The following is a 16,804-nucleotide window of genomic DNA, read 5'->3' as shown; positions in this document are numbered from 1 at the left end:
TGTCCCCATGGTGGGTTCAGCAGTACCGAGATGTATTCATGGGGTTCACTTAGTCGTGAATTTTAAACGCGTGTCCTCTTAACCAAAATCATTGCTATTAAGTTGATTCCAACTCATATATAAAAACACACACACACACACACACACACACACACACACACACACACACACACTCCCATCACGCTCTGTGCCCTCCCTGTTTGAACTCGGCAGATTCGTAGGTTGAATTCCATGGTTCTGAGGTTCGTTCGACTCCCAATATTCTCTGAGGTGCCCCTTCCTCACCTCACACCAAGGAAGCTCAGACATCTCCACGTTCCGCAGAGAAGGCGGACCTGGAGAGGGACACAGCAGGCTGTGCGGAGCAGGTCCCCTGGGACAGACAGCGCTGTGCCTCTCTCAGAACCTCATGTCGGCTTTCTCCCCACTGTCTGTTACAGAGCCTGCATCCAGCCCAGGTCCGGATGAAATTACTCTCCAGGTTCCAGATCCTGCTCAGCTACGAGCCAGGCTGCCCTCCCTGTCCTCCTCCTGCTCTGAATCGGCTACCCAGGAGCCCGGCGAGGGTAGGGGGTCGCCATCGCCCCTGGTGCAGTCTGACGAGGAGGAGGTCCAAGTGGACACGGCGCTGGCCACCTTGAGCAGCGACAGGAAGGCCACCTCAGATGTTACTGATGACAGTGACTCCTAAATGAGGACGCTCTGACCATGACCGCAGGAGGCCCGAGAGACGGGCACGCGCCGTGACCTGTGCCGCTGCTGGTTTAGGGGAGGGTCTCCATTTGTGCCGCGTTGCCAATGGTGTGTGAGACACACGTGCAGCCGACTACAATAAAGTCTGCAGACTGTCAGCATTAGAATGAGCGTATGTGGCCACTCTGTTACATGAAGGACGGCTTTCGACCCTCAGTCTCTGCCAAGCCTGGGTAAGTACCTGCGCAGCTCTGGGAGCTGAGTGACCAACCCGCCCTGACAGAAAGTCTGTCCATCCGTCCTTCCTTTAAAGTAGAACCAATTGTTACAAAGCAGCAGGTCAGCCCTCAACACTTGGAGCCCCTGGGAGCCCAAGTGGGGTGACTGCCTAGCTCACTGCAGTCACTCTTCACCAAAGTCCAAAAAGCTTTGTTTTTATTAAACCTTGTAGTACAAACCTGAAAAGTAAACAAAGAAACTGGCAATAAACAACATGACCCCCCCCCCCCAAAGAGTGCCGAGCAGCGCGAATAAATTAACTGTCAAACGTAAGCCATAGGTGGGAGCTGACTGTCCACAAGGGGGAGCACACAGCCAGGCCATCAACACCAACCACCGCGGAAACCGCGGACTCCACCGCCCAGTCTGTGCAACCGCCGCCCACGTGGGTCAGGACGCTCGGCACCACTGCGCGGTGCAGCACAGGCTCAATTAGGAAACAGAGAACCTCTTGTGAAAACAGCTTCCCTTTTTATTCCACACGCACTGTACACACAACCGGAGAAGGGCAACAGCTACTCCACTGATGATTTCTGTTGTTGTTCCTTGATGTAAGCAGCACTTATAAACGTTACAAGAAAAACCCTGTAAGCATCCAATCCAACCGATGAAGAAACGGAAATGTAAGGCTTTTCTTCATCTTGTCTTTCCGCCCTCCCCATCCCCCCCAAGAAAAAGGCTCAAGTATTTAAAACAATTTACAGGCATATGTACAAAAGGTATGGTTTCTTTCTTTTTTCTTTTTCATTTGTGTTACAACATGAAGAGAAAAACAAACAAAAACAAAACAGACAAGGTGAGCGCACAGCTGCACTTTCACATTGGACGTGGACGGGAGACTTCGAGGGGCTCCAGGTGTGACCCTAAAGCAAACCAGCCAACCAAAGAAAGTAACGCTGAGCGACGACGGCGAGCCGCGCTGGAATGTCAGGAAGATTGCACATCGAAGACAAGGAAGTGCAGGCGCCCCTGCCACTTCTTCCCCTCCCACGTTTCTTTCCAGGATGCTACTGAAGGGTTTTGCTTTTTGTTTTTTGTATAAAGTAGCCAACAGCACCAAAAGTGAACAGAAGCGGATTTCCGAATGAAATCAGGCACGGTTGCCCCTCACGTGACGCTCCAAGGCAGGCAGTCTTGGCTCCGCTCTCCTTCGGCCCTAAACAGATGCATAGTGGTGTGCTGGTGGAGAGAACTCCTCGCCCAGTGCCGCCCGGAGACGCAGCATGAGGGGCTGGCTCTCCGGCTTCCAGACGACACTCCTCTTGCACGTAACAGAAGAAAAGACGGCCGCAGGAAAGCCATTTCTTTCTGTGTGTGTGTGTGTGTGTGTGTGTGTGTGTGTGTGTGTGTGTGTCCCTTTTTCCTGTCTTAAAAAATCTGCTCATACAATTGATGGTTTTTATAATTTGTTCTCCAAACTTCACCCTCTTCAAAAATGGGTTATAAAAGCTTTTCCCCCCAAAATATTACAAAAAAATAAAACAAAAAAAACCCAAACCAAAACAAAAGAAGGCTTCTGTCAGCCAAAGAGGCGATACAAATTAACAAAGCCCCTCACACAGGGTCTTCACACAGCAAGTGTACAGCAGTTCCAAAAATCTGACTGCAGTTTCTAGAATCTTAGGTACAAAAAAAAAAAAAAAAAAGGAAAAAAGTCCAACAGTTTAATGCTAAAACAAAATTAGTTCTCTAATATCGGAAGAAAAATCTTCTTTAGAGCTAGTGCAAAGACAGCTTGTATCCTACAGCAAGTACTGCAAACTAGAATATAATAATTACAAAATATATAACTGGACAGCACACTTTTGCACGGCGGTGGCCTCATGAGGAGCCGGAGGGGAGCCGGGAGGGCGGCACGTCCACAGTGGCTCGCTTGCGGGGCCCTCTTTTTGGTGCGGGTTTACTGAGACAGTTCTCCACGCCGCCGTTCTCTCCAGACACCTTGCCGCAGATCTGATTGACCAGGCTGATGATCTGCTCCTGTGAGGGAGAGCACAGTGAACGTGGGGCCACCGAGGGGGGACACGACACAGCAACAGCACCCTGAGAGCAGAGCGGTGACACCCTTACGCATGCCAGTCCAGCATGCTCCCAGCTGGTTGGGCCATGTTGGTGAGCACCCAACAAAAGGCTGTGGGGCCCAGGGCGGACCGAGCTGTCCAACCCTGGCACGAAAATCCACTTAGCCTCGGCTTATAAACAAGTGCCAACACTTGCTTATAAACCTTAGTTCCTAATTCCTGACTCTCCTCACCAAATAACGAATGCAACGTTCTTGTAAACACCCAAGGGGCCCACCTACCCCACCCCATCCAATCTCAAAAGCAAGCATGGGAGCCCGTGCACCAGGCTGGCTTGCTGCCCAGTGAGGCACCTGCTGCACAGCCGTCCACTGGCGAGGGAGAGTGCTCTGTGGGCAGGACAGCCCTCAGAGTTGGGTGCCGGGACGCCCCTGGTGAGGGACAGGGCCTATTATTATTTGGAGCCTTTATGGTAAAAATGCTAAAAGCAGGGGGGACAGCTACCATGGACTCTGTCCTCCTGGCCTCCATTACAGCTGTGCCAGGAGGCTCTCCCTGGCTAAAGTGGGTCCTACAATGGACACTGCTTCCCAGCCCACACTGTTGCCCTAAGGGTGGGGCACCTGTGATTGTCTAACTAAAGGGAGCCCTTGGGTAGCAGAGGTGGCTGCTCTGCTGAGCTTACCAGGCGTGGAACTAAACTAAGCAGGGTTGGCCTCACAGCCCACAGCTACACAACCCACTCACGTGTCCCTTTACCACCAGCCGGAAGGCGCCGAGCCTTTCTCCTCATCAAACCAGCAGCAGCGAGCGCAGGAAGGAGCCCCCTCTGCAAACTGCCGGAGCTGCTCACCCAGGGCCGCCCCCACCCCCGCTCAACTAGATTTATTTTTAGCTGGGTCCTGACATTTGCTGTTAAGACTGGAGAAGCAGGGACTGCACAGTGGTTATTGCCCCACTGAACACTCTTTAAATAACGAAGATGCAAATGGGTCTATTTCCAGCTTTCCAATCTAATTTAGCCAAGGACTGCTCAAGTCTAACGCACCAATGGACCCCATCTCTGTAGCACCATGGCCTCCCTGGTGAGGCCATTTCCTAAGGGCCACAGTGCAGTCACCTGTGCCCAGGACCAGGGGTAAGGGGAGCGGGCCCCAGCCTGGTTCAGGAGCCACAGGCTGACTGACAGGTGAGAACACAAGAAAGGATTGAAGGTCAAAGACCTTCTGAAGGGGCCGAGTACAGGCTTTGCCCCAGCAGTTTGGAAGCAATTGCGAGAACTCTGAGGTCAAACGGAAGAGACAGAGGCACTGGGAAGGAGGGGTGTGCTCCGTCCACCACCGCTCCCCCTCCTCCCCCGCACAGAAAACACTGGACCCTGAGAAGTAAAGCCCTGGGCTCGAGAGGCACCGGGCTCAGAGTGGAAAAGGCTGGGTGGGCGGCCAAGCCTCCTGCCAGACCAGCAACCTTTTTTTTTTTTTTGGGTGGGGTGGGGGTGTTGCTGCTGCCATCAGTGGTGGGAGGGGGAGCCATGCACAGTCTGGGCCCCCAAGTCACTGGCCAGCAGTGCAGGGGTGCAGCCTGGGAGGCAGGGCAGGGAAATGAGTCAAGCCATCACACAGCTACATCCCTGCAGGTACCAACGAGCAGCTCTGTAGCGTGGTGACTCAGTGCCCGGTGAGGGAGACGCCACCTCCTACAGAAAGTTCCTGAGGTAGGGACTCCCTGCGGCAAATGTACTGCCTCCCAGTGGAAACGAGGATGGCTGCCTCGCTGGTGCAGAGGATGTGGGGGGAGCTGCTCCTCGCCCACAGGCAATCGGGGACTAGAAGCCTCTGAATACCTGAGACAGCGGTGAGCCTGGCTCAGGAAACTCTTGCTGAGCAGCAGGCCAAGTGTACTGAATGGACAGTTTCAATTCCCAGGTGTCTTTCTCTGGGACAGAGAAGGCCATCTGAAAATACCACCCTCATCCCCGGCTTAGCTTCTGGCATGCGTGTGGGGACTGACCTCGTCATAGCGGTACATCAGCTTCAGCCCTCGGCAGGACTTCTGCTTCTCCACGTGACGCAGCGCACACTCCAGGCAGAACACCACATTCTCATTTTCCTGCACGACCTGGGGGCAGTGGGGCGTGGAGCCGGCTCAGAAGGCGATACCACCCTGACGTGCGGGGCACGAGCTGGGAACCCACTGCGAGTGGAAGCAGGCAGGACAGGCAGCCTGCCAGGCCTAGGCCCCAGAATGCTGGCTCTCCATGGAATAAACAAACGTATTGGGGGCAGGGGCTGCTCCACCCAGGCCCCTTTACGTCAGCTTCCCGGAGAGGGGGCCAGTTACTGTGTGTGCAAATGCTCGTGTCCCGAGGGACCAGAGGTTTCTGTCGCGCTAAAACAACTTGGGTACTAGAGCTGCACAGATCAATGGGGCTCCCACATGGTCAGGTCGTCCTTCCTCCCCACCCCACCCCACCCCACCCCAGCTTCATTACCACACAGCCTCCAGGACTCCCACCCTCAGGATGGGCCCAAGGGCGGAAGAGAGGAGGAGGCTGCCTGGCCCCTTACCAGGAGCCCCCGCCGGGCCCACCACCAGTCCAGGTGTAAACCAACATGAAGTGAGAGGTCCCTGTGGCAAGCCAGCGCTCCACACTCAGCACCTAGAGGTGCCAGGGGCTCGTGGCCCTGGTGATATGACGCTGCAGGAGCAGACCAGTATTGCTGGTTCCATGATGAGCCCTCGGAACAGGAAGGGCCAAAGGGGACCACACGCTGGGCTGGGCCCCGCCGTCAGCCCTGCCACATGTGTACCCACCAAAAGCACCCCCTCACTCCCCCCACAAGAAGGAAGCCGCAGCTCTCGGGGGTGCCGGTTTTAAAGGGCAAGTCGAGGGGCCTGCCACAAGCTAAGGAAAGGCAACGGAGAAAAGGCGAAAAGCCCCAGTGCAGCACGGTTCCAGGCAAGGCACACACTCTGGGGGCCCTTCGCACGGATCACGAGAGAACCAGACCCGACTAGCACTGACCACGCTGCTCCTCCCCACTGCGGACCCCAAGGAGCCCAGGCCCTGTGCGTGGGCGTGGTGGCGCTCAGTGTGGAGCAAGGGTCACGCCCAAAGGGAGGGGAAATCCTAGTGGCAAACAGCGGGTGGCAGAGGTGAGGAAGACGTACTACGCCAGCGGTTCTCAACCTGGGGGTCAAAACAACCCTTTCACAGGGGTTGTCGATTCGTACAGGAGCAAACTGCTTCACCACAACATATTAAAGGGTGGCGGCAGGAGGAAGTTTGAGAACCGCTGTACTACGCCGAGAAACGTGTCCCATCAGGCCCCTGCAGTCCGTCAGAGTAGGCAGCCCCCACCAGTGTCCAGGGAGCAAGGGCAGGAGGGCTGGCCAAGGGCCACACACCGTGTGAAGTGAGAGGCAGAGGAAGCAAGAGCTCAGGGTAGAAGGGGGGTGTTGAGTTTCCATCAGACCCGACACACCACACACCCAGCTACGATCAGCCCGGAGGCTGGCTACTGGAGGGCACGGCTTAGAAGGGAAAGGCCAGCTTGCAGCCTGCAGTAGAGTGAGACTGGCACGTGGGTGGATGGGAAAGTGGAGAGAGAGGGGCAGCACTGGGATGCCTGTCTGTCACAGGAAGGAGGGCAGCAAGGGAAGCCGAGTGAACGGACAGGCCCAAGGACCACATGGATATGCAGCCAGGGACGGAGATGCCGGAACCCCACGGAGGGCGGCTTCAGTCTCCTGGGCAGGTGTTGGGGAGCCCGCTCAGCCCGAGGCCTGGCGGAAGGCTCTGGGTCAGCGGCGAGGTGGCACTTACCATGGAAAGGTAGCACAGGTGCTGGCAGATCTGACACCGCCTCTCCGAAGTCTCCAACTGCAGCCACTTTCGAGGCTTTTTCTTCCCGTCCGCCACTGCACTGCTGCTGTCGTGGCTGCCGTAGCGGGCGGAGGAGTGGAGGCCGGCCTCGAACAGCTGCCTCCGCTGCCGCAGCTCTGTATCCCTGTGCACGTGGGCGGGCCGGGGGTCAGGGCCTCGCGCATGGTGTCAGACCATGCAGCACCTCCGAAAGGGCCTGCCCCAACCCAGCCCCCACCCCCCTTGGGAAGTGCAGCGAATCTATGTGATGTTTCAGCCCCACTCAGCTCACTGCGGCCCTGGGAAGCACGCGATCTTCTTTAGTCAAAGGTCAAACAATCACCCCAGCTCTAAAGGCCCCACGGCGAGGTCACTCTCCCTACAGCTACCATGCCGCTAACCCTGGGAAAGGGGCTCTCCTTTCATTCCAAACCAAGGATTGAGTTAACACACTATTTGTCGCTCTGGTCATCAAAGGGTCGACGCACACGGCTGAAATTCGTGTGCTGGCTGTCAGCACTCCCGGCTCTCCCTGGGGAGGGAGGGAGATTAGGAGGCTATGTGGTAGGAAAAGAGAAGAGGGTTACATCAGAAGCCAAGCACACTCGCTACTTCCTGCCTTGGTGGCTGTCAGCCGAGGAGGTCCGAGGGGTCCGGGGGAAGCTGGAGGCAGCTGCTGGGGTCCCACACACAGGGTGGGCTCCTCTCTCTCACACACGAGGAAAGGCTCCTCTCACATGCACACATACACACACATGCAGTGGAGACAACCGGGGCATTGGATAACAGGCAGGTCCTTGAAGCCAGGGACACGCTTCCCTCCTGTGTGAAGAGGCCCCGGAGGGACCATGGGGCACAGGGACTCCGAGCCCACGACCCCTCAGGGGACTAGCCTAGGCTGGGCACCACCCACCAGGGAAACCCCGACGCCAGACATCACCATGAGGGAGACGCAGGATGGCAACCGTGCAGCCCCAGTCTCTTTATGCACTCCGATTCTCACTCAAGGTGGACCCGCAGAGCTAACAGAGTGGAACTGTAACTCACAGGGTTTGTCAAGAGCCACGTTTCCGCCGTTGACCCCAACTTTTCAGTTCGCAGCTAAGCATGGTTAGTCTCGTGTGTCACTCAGGGACTGCCACCGGGAGGGTCTTTGCAGTTCTGAGTGACTCGTTGGCAAGAGACAGGCACCCTGGGAGCCCGTAGTGGGCAGCTCTGTCCTGGGACCCATGCCCTGGTTACCTGAGCTCGTCCAGAAGGGCCGAGATGGTGCTGAGAGTGGGGCCATTCTCCTTCTTGGCCTCCGCCTGTGCAACCTGGTAGAGGAGCTTCTCCATAGAGAAAGGCTTGGCTATGTGGCGACGCTTCATTTCCTGCAGACACACACACAGCACAGCCCGCAGGGGGCGTCAGAAACCCATGGCCCAGGGGGTGTCTGTCCGGGGCGGGGTGAGCTGTGGAGCACCCAGCTCCGGGCTTCTTCTGGATGTGAAAGCCACACGGGTTGGGGTCTGCGGTGTGAGAAGGGGCCACCCAGAGTTGCCGGGCCCCCACCATGTGGTCTGAGCAATTCTGTGAAGGCGTGTCTGTCTGTCCTACAGGTTACCCAGGGCCACTCAGGGAAGACAAACGCACCCCCACGTGTTCCAAATACAAAAGAAGCCCTAGCAATTTTCTTTTTCCTGGGAAACTCTCCCTGTTGTAAAGACACACCACGCTCTGAACATGTTCTCTGGAACCCTGACTGTTGGCACGCGTGCAGCGCCCAGCCCTGGCGCCGGGAGGGGCTGTAGCAGTGAGGCTCTTGGACTCACCTTGGCGGTTTCAAAGCCCATGCTTGTCCACTGGGTGGTGGCAAAGTGTACGGTCTCCGAGACGCTGTAGCCACAGCACACTTTGGACACAAAGGATCCCGGGAAGCACACGACGAACTGGCCACTCTGCTGGACAGTCCTGTGCACCTTGATGCCCTCTCGGCACAGCACCTCTGGCGAGATCTGGGGGTACATAAGGCAGGCATGGGGGCGTATCCCTCCTGCACAGGACCTCACTACCCTGCCCACCCCACCATGTCCAGCAAGCGGGAAAACCACAGGCCAGCTCTCCTTTACAAAAACAAAAAGTAACCCACTTCCACCTCCTTGATGAAACACAAGGCTACAGTCTCCAAAACTAAGTTTTGAAAGGAGCAGGCAGCCTCGTCTCTCCCTTGGAGCGGCTGGTCACTTTGGAACACCAGCCATGTGAGCAGCTGCCCAGTGCTTCTCCACCAGAGCTCCTTGCCCGGCAGAGTAGGCACCAACTCCACTTTCTCTCCAGGGAGTAAACACACGTGGCTCCTAACGCACAGGACAGGTCTCCACCGGCAGGGACTCACACAGGGCTGAGTGCAACACGCTGCCCCCACAGGCCCCACTACAGCCCTAGGAACGGGCATGCCCAGGAGTGCCAGCGGCCAGGGCCCCAGAGAGGCAGGAGCTCCGCATTCCCGGTGCAGCGAATGGGGCAAAACCCCTTTGAACTCACTTCCTGAGACACAGGGCGTTGCCATGAGCCCCATAGCATCACACCACATCAAGGGCTCCTCCCACCGTGCAGCCCACGCCACACAAGCCCGGGCCTGTGCAGTGTGCACACGCTCCATGGGGGCTGTAGGGCTGGGACCTTCACAGGACACCAAGCGAGGCTGCTGCACGCACCATGACGTTGCTCTCCAGCATCTCCAGCCCAGGGGTGCCGTTGGCCTGCAGCAGCGTGTGGACCACGTCCTCCAGCTTGCTCTCCTCTGCAGCGGGGATGCAATACCTGGGGTGGGGGGTGTGACACCAGATTTACAGCGAGAACGGAGCAGTCCAGGACCTGGGGCCTCTTTTCCCAGCTCCTCCTACCTTAAGAGTGAAAGGGGGTGGCCATCACCCACCCCACAAGAGAGAGAATGAAGGGGGCAGGCCACAAAGCCAAGCTAGAGCGTGGCCCATGAGGCAGGCACGGAGAGAGCCATCCTCAGAACACTTCAGCTTAGTCTAAGCAGCAACTGAGGCCCCACCCCTCGGTCCACCTCCCCAGAGGCCTTGCCTGCATTTGCATGGCTCACAGGCAAACAAGCTGCAGGCCGCCAGTGATGAGAGCCGCTCCCCTGGACGCCTATCTCCCCACCTGCACAGAAAGCTTCCAGCCAGAAGCAGACGTCCCACAAACACTGTCTCCGACCATGCCCCAAGGAAGGCCCCACCCCCAGCCCCAGTGCCAACCTTAGCACCATACAGGGGCCGCCCTCATGAAGCCTGCCCCAGTCTGGCAAAACCCCCTCAAGTCATTGAAGCCAGGAAGGAGCTGAGCATGGGCCTGGGCCCCACCATTGTCGCCCAAGGAATGCTGCTGGGCCTTCAGAGACTCTCCCGCAGGGGAGCTCTGTGGACCAGGGAGGGCCATGGATGGCACACCGAGAGTCCAAGGCACAATGTGTGGCAGGCAGGCCCTCAGGGCCCAGCTGCTAGTCACTCTGCTGGGGCTGAAGGCGCCCCCGGATGAAAGCCCTCCAGCAGGGCAAACCCAGTGGGCAGGCAGGGGTAGGAGGCTCCACTGTGGCTGCCTGGCCTCTGCTGGCGGCAGCATGACTGAGGGCAGATGGCCTGGGGTCGCTGGCCGCCCGCCCTTGGCTGCGAGACCAGGGCAGCTGCGGCAGAGGGAGTCCCCGGAGGAGAGGTCGCTGTGCCCAATGTCAGCAGCACCCCAAGCAGCTCCCAGCCAGGCAGCCTGCCTGCCCTCAGCTCCACACTCGGGTGACTGTTGAAAGGTCAAACCCTGGTTCCAGTTGTTACGTGAATGGAGTAGCCTATCACCACATGCAAGTTAATTTTCTAAAATGCTTAGCTTACTTCAATGCCAGCATATCTTGTTACTGATTTGTAATTTAAATGTAGGGTTTCTAACCTAAGTCACATGTTTTGAGAAAAGTCACACACCATAAAGGTCTCTCACCATATCCCAGTCTCCTTTTCATCCCCTTCAATGAGGTCCCTGCGATACTTCTTAAATAACAATGAATAATAAAAAACACACAAACCCACACACACAGCAAAATCAAATCCAAAATGGATTAGGGACCTGAGCGTGCAAACTAAGGTCATAAAATTGTAAACAAAAACACAGGCACAACTTCCAACAGCTAAGATGGCCACGTGTAATAACAAAAGCACCAACGACAAAACACAAACTACAGGAACGAATAAAGGCCATGAAAGTGGACACTGGAAAAAAAATAAAAATAAAAAATAAAATGGACACTGGGGGTACTCACCAAATGCAATCAGCACCAGTGTGTAAGTAGTCGATATATGGAAGGTGATTTTGGTCTCGAGACCAGCATGAGGTAGAAAAGACCATGCCAATATTGAGCCAGGGGATAGTCACTCCTGAAACATCAAGAGGAAGGGTTAGTCTAAGGGGCTCCACAGAGCATCGCAGTGAGAGATTAAAAATCCCTGCCCCATCCTGAAAGAAGTACACAAAAACCACACACACACACACACACACGTGCACGCGGGCGCACACTTGGGCTGTCACATACAGAGACCAGGAACACCCTGTGAAAGGAGGACCTTTAATTTGTGAACAATTAGCCCTGGGGTCGAAGCACTCTGGCTGCGAGGTTAGCAGTTCAAACTCTACGCTGTCCTGTAGGGTTGTCATGAACCGACATCCACTTGGCGGGCCGTGGGGGCATTTGAATTGGGCCCAAGGAATAGGAGTATGGTGATTTTGTTAACACTGAGCCTCAATACTGAGAAGAATAAACTTCTACTTGTGTTGGAAATTAAGCATCTTTGTTAAAAGGAGCCTCTAACACTGGATTCCCTAGCATGGGCCAGAAATGTCTCTCTCGAGACAGGTTCCAAGGGACCAGCCTTCCCAGGGACCACTACCCCCGGGCCCTGTGTGTTCTCTGATCTCTGACAAGAAAAGCTCAGACGAGCTTAAATGGAACCACGTGGAACCTCAAAGTATATGCATTTTCATTTAAAGGGCACCAACTTCGAAGTTCAAATAAATTTCCATGGGAAAACTCCACACAGCTCCAGGATTCTGTGAGATTCTCCTGCCTCAGTATCCCTGTGCCTATTATAAGTAAAACTGTCACCACTGAAAAGACATCGTCCAAGGGTAGAAAGGTTGTCTCCACTGGCACCCCAGGCTTACCAGGCACAGCACCGAGGTGACGCAGGATGGACCCTGTGTTATTGGGGAGCACTGTGAGGTTCCATCCGTGCCTGTGGAGGGAAACCAGAGCAGCCGTGAGCTTGGCCGCAGCACCACAGGGACCGGTGATGAAAGCAGACGGGGCCCAGCTTTACCTTGAAAACGGTTCTGATTTTCCCACAGGGAACCCACTTCCGTGCGTGTTCGTGTCCACCTTCCCGCAGTGGACGGCCACGTGGCAGTCCTTCTCTTCCACTAGCCTCCAGTATTCTTGCTGTAGGGAAGGGAGAGGCCGGTCAGCAACAACACCACCAGGAGAGGCGGAAGTGCAACACAGCAACACTGGAACATTACCTCCCACCCGAGGTACAAGTCCCCCCACGGGGCACATTCCATGACCAGAGAAGGACGCGCACAGCCTCCTGCAGGGCCCTGGTCCGTCTACAGCCAGGAGGCCTGTGTTTGGTGAAGCAGAGCAGGCAGGGGGAGGGAAACCTTGCTACCTGAAAAGGTGCAGCCCAACAGTGCCCACTATACATACACTAGTAAAACAAGATCAAGACGATGTGGCAGGCCGGGCAGTGTTTCACTCTGCTTAAATAAAGGTGCCCGAGTCACAGTGGCACGACGGCAGCCAAGAACAACTGGGTCTGGCATGCAGACATACACAGATCACACATATTAATGCCCGGCCGCTTATATTGGCCCTATCCACTCCTATCAGACCATGGGTGGCAGGAAAAGAACACTGAATGCACGGACCACACCCTGGCAGCTGGAGCACAGCAACCAGGGGAACTGCAGGTGGAGAGGACCAGGCCACTGCTCAGCAGATAATTCATTCCCCACAGTCAGCTTTCCGTTGTACATTCTACCACCACTCCAGAACCACCACCTCACCATGCCCAATCTTGGCAAAATCTACAGCGCTGAAGCCACGAATGCCGTCCAGAGCAGGAGCAGCACACCCTGGGCACCACCACGCACAACCTCGAAAGCCTGCTTCTAACACCCCCAGTGCAAGGTCCTGGGATGCTACAAAGTCTAGAAGGCCGAGGCCGGCTCAGGGCCACATGAAGACCACATTCAGACCTCACACAGTACACACATCCAAAACCCAGGACACCCCTGTGTCCCCTGACTGCACGTCTCCTATCATCTGTTATAGGGAAAGAATGTTGGCCAGGAAACACCTCAACCAATTCAATCGGAAACAGGGGTGATGTCTCTGGGTTGGTTTCCTTGCGCGCCAGGAAGGCAGCAACAGCTGGTTACAAAGCGCCCGGCTGGTGGCTCCTCCTACCATGCCACCTGAACAGAGCACGAGGCCTGGGCCCAGGTGTCGACCTCCCACCATAGGTAAGGACAAGTCTTCCTGGGGAGGGTACTCGAAGCTCAGCAGCACTAGACAGAGTTTGCTTTTTCGACAACTCTTCCCTCGGCGCTTCACTATTTATTCAGTGGCTGCAGCAAAGCCAGCAGGATTTGTAATAAGCTAATCTTTCTTCACACGACCAATCACAATAATCCCCTATCTTTTCAGAAGATACATAGCAGCAAATGCTCAAGTTTTCTTCTGACACCCCTGTGCCAGAAGGCCCCAAGCAGGTGCTTGGGACCACATGTCCCAGAGCAAGGACCCGGCTAAGTGAAGTGGATGGCTCCAGCAGTAACCACAGCTGCACGGGGGGTGAGGGGTGTAGCCAACAGCCAAGGGACAGGGCAGCAGGCACTCACAGGCAGCCCAAGTGCACAGCGAAGGCAAGCCTGGCCCAGCGGCAGAGGCAGAGGCATGAAGGGACTGAACCGTCAAGGAGCATCCACCACTCCAGGACCCTCAGCCTCAGCACCAGGACTGGCTTTACTGGCCATGTGGGACACCAGAGCCGATGGATGCTGTATGTACAACGAAGCTGGTTTGGTCAGAGCTGCCCCGTCCCACATGGTGTGGGACCCCTGGTTACCTGCAAGCTCAGCATGCAGACTTCGCCAGTCCATTACAGACTAGCCAGTCAGAGGGGCCTGGGCCTGCTACGGAGACACTGCAGTCCACACACTCCAGCTGCCCTGGAAGCAGCAGCCAAGTCTGGTTTATTTTACTTTACATGGCCAAGGGCTGTCCAAGGCCCACCACCACCAGCTTCCTGCAGTTCAGACAGACAGCCCTTAGCACCACCCTGGGCTCCTCCTGTCCTGCAGAGACGCATGCGTATACAGTCTACCCCTCGTGGTCTCAGCAGAACCATTTACTCTTTCCAACCTCAGACTCACTCAAAAAGAAGAGCTGGCAGAGGCACAACAAGGGCAGCCTGCCAATCCCATTTAAAAAATAAAAATAAAACAAACAACAAAAAACGGGGATAAAAGATCCTACAATCGCAGTTTTCCGGGACTGCACATCCGAGGCAGGGGAGAGCTGCAGTAGGCCATGAAGCCAGCGAGGGCCATCTCTCTTCTCTGGTTTTGAATTCAGACTCCAGCACAGATGGAAACATTTGGCTGGCCCTTGCTACCCAGAGGACAATGTAAGCCACCATCCACATCCTCCAGGCACCTCAAGAAGACGGGGAATGGAGCACAAACTCACAAGTCAACCACACTCACCTCAATTTCCGCTGGTGCAGGCTCCTTGCTGAAGCACATGTTCATGATATTCCTTGCTGTTCGGTAAAAAGTTGTTAACGACACGGACCTTCCCTGCGAGCCAAACAAATGCAGTGACGTGAGAGAAGCAGAGAGAAGCATTTAACTCCAAATGATGTCGCCCCGGCCAGCTGGCTGGAGTTACAGGTGCAGAGAGCGGGCAGGGACGTTGCCATCCAGACAGGGAACATGAGGACTCCCAGCTGGCCCGAGGAGCTGGGCATGGGCGTACATGGACACAGCTATGGCCCCGTGCTTTCATTAAGGGCAGGGTGGGTGCACCACAGGAAGCAAGGCACGTTCCCCCTTCCCTCCCTGTGAGGTGATACAAAGGGAGAACTTAACCAAGCCTTCGTATCCCCAGCTTCCTGCATTCCTAGGGAGAAACTGAACATCAAATCGAAGAACCCAAGTGCCGGGACTATGGAGCCAGGCACGGAGTTTGAACAGGGCCTGCCTGTGAGAGAGAAGAGACTCACAGGGGCCCTGAAGACATACAAGTAGGGCGACAGTCATCCACAGCCAGGGGCTCTCATCAGAGACTGGCCAGGTGAGCAGCCCTACACAGTCTGTCTGATCTCGGCCACCACAAATGGCACTCATTGTCCCTCTGTGAGACTCCCTACTACCTGCCCTGCCCCTCTTGCCCCAGCAATACTTAAAATCAACTGTCCACTTTGATAAACTATTTTCCTGTCCCTTCTAAGAGTTGTACATTTTACAATCTGGAATCCCAAGTTACTTCCTGCTTCTAACGGTCAGAGAAAATGCTTTGTCCTCCAGGGCCCCATTTCCCTCTTGCTTGATTGGATACTTCTGTCCCTTTGTTGCATAAAGGTGCATCGAGCACCTCTTACGTATCAGGCCCAGTCCCGGAGATGGGAGATAGCACAATGGACAGACAAGACTGCTGCCTTTGTCAGAGGACAGGTGGTCAGGGATGGACTGGCTAGCAGGTGACATTTGAGCAGCTCCAAAAACTGCAAGAGGTGTGGGGAGGCCGTTGGCTCGTTCAGGAGAGAGGTGCGGTGAGGAAGGCAGCATGCAGACTGGTGTTTAGTTTTGCTTTTCAGCTCTGTCAGGAGATAAACGGGGTCCAGCTAAAAGAAAACGCAGATCCAAGCTCTTCAAATTGTGAGCGGGCTCCAAACGGCTCATGGGAACATGAAATTGAACAAGCTCTTCAAATGTGAGGGGCCTCCAAACAGCTCATGGGAACATGAAATTGAAATATGCTATTTCCCTACAAACTTTTTGAAGCTTCCACGGGGAACAGTAATCGCCAGGCAAGATCTTGACTCTGCATTAACAGAGATAAGCAGGTGGACAGCCCAGGAACCAGAGCACACTGCCACCTGGTGGTTGGTGCTGGGGGGTGGGGCGCATGCCTCAGAGGGCACCCAGTGACCAAGGCAACTGCCAAGCTCAGCCAAATCTAAAAATACCATGGACAATTGTTCTCCCCACCCCACCCCCCAAAAAATTCCTTTTCTCAAAGCATCAGTCTTCTAAAAAGCAACCAAAATTGCAAACTATATGTGTACCAGACTTACTGAGCAGTTTCAACAGACTCAGGTGAGCATTTAGCAGAAAGCCACAGAAGTACCCCTGGGTCCGTCTGCTTTATCATGAGAGCAAGCAGCCCTTCTCCTGCCAGCACATCACCCCTGCAAGGCAGCATATGCTAAGGCCTGGGCGGACCCAAGCAAAAATAACCTCTATACGCAAGAGAGTCCTTCTCGGTCTAAGGACAGGAGAGCTTCCAGATAAGCGAGTCCTTGTTCCAAAACAGAGTGCACATGCTAAAGCTCAGGAGAATTAAACAGTGTGGCAGAGAGCAGGTGAGGGTTAAAATCAACCCTGGAACCAGAAAGCCACAAATCTGAGTCCTGATGGAAGATCACACCAGCCTGTGATCACGAGGTGCCGATGGATCAGTTATCAGGCATCAAAGAACAAAAAATCATATCCTTGTGTGCCCACCTCCCTGATATGATTGCTGAATACAAATGGGTGCATAAGCAAATGTAGCAAAGAAAGCTGATGGTGCCAGGCTATCAAAAGATATAGCATCTAGGGTCTTAAAGGCTTGAAGGTAAACAAG

General features: G+C 55.2%; 2 protein-coding genes across 2 annotated transcripts in view; one reads left to right on the top strand and one right to left on the bottom strand.

The window, feature by feature from the left end:
* Positions 1 to 860, top strand: part of DTNBP1 (dystrobrevin binding protein 1) — a 155,426-nt gene extending 154,566 nt beyond the window's left edge. Inside the window, exon 10 of the mRNA XM_045298684.1 lies at positions 441 to 860. Within this exon, the coding sequence (XP_045154619.1) occupies positions 441 to 691 (251 nt within the window). The 3' untranslated portion in view covers positions 692 to 860. The remainder of the gene's footprint in view (positions 1 to 440) is intronic.
* A 563-nt stretch (positions 861 to 1,423) lies between these two features.
* JARID2 (jumonji and AT-rich interaction domain containing 2) overlaps positions 1,424 to 16,804 on the bottom strand; it is a 273,050-nt gene continuing 257,669 nt past the window's right edge. Inside the window, 10 exon segments of the mRNA XM_004718079.2 lie at positions 1,424 to 2,952; positions 5,004 to 5,111; positions 6,820 to 7,003; positions 8,101 to 8,231; positions 8,673 to 8,855; positions 9,558 to 9,663; positions 11,159 to 11,273; positions 12,058 to 12,128; positions 12,213 to 12,331; positions 14,662 to 14,754. Coding sequence (XP_004718136.2) covers positions 2,794 to 2,952; positions 5,004 to 5,111; positions 6,820 to 7,003; positions 8,101 to 8,231; positions 8,673 to 8,855; positions 9,558 to 9,663; positions 11,159 to 11,273; positions 12,058 to 12,128; positions 12,213 to 12,331; positions 14,662 to 14,754 — 1,269 coding nt within the window. The 3' untranslated portion in view covers positions 1,424 to 2,793.

This window comes from Echinops telfairi, unplaced genomic scaffold (genome assembly GCF_000313985.2).
Source record: "Echinops telfairi isolate 266 unplaced genomic scaffold, ASM31398v2 ScPeMD7_7439;HRSCAF=8477, whole genome shotgun sequence".
NCBI classification, from domain to species: Eukaryota; Metazoa; Chordata; class Mammalia; order Afrosoricida; family Tenrecidae; genus Echinops; species Echinops telfairi.
Note: the sequence above shows the minus strand (reverse complement) of the source record. Positions and strands in the feature narration are given on the sequence as shown.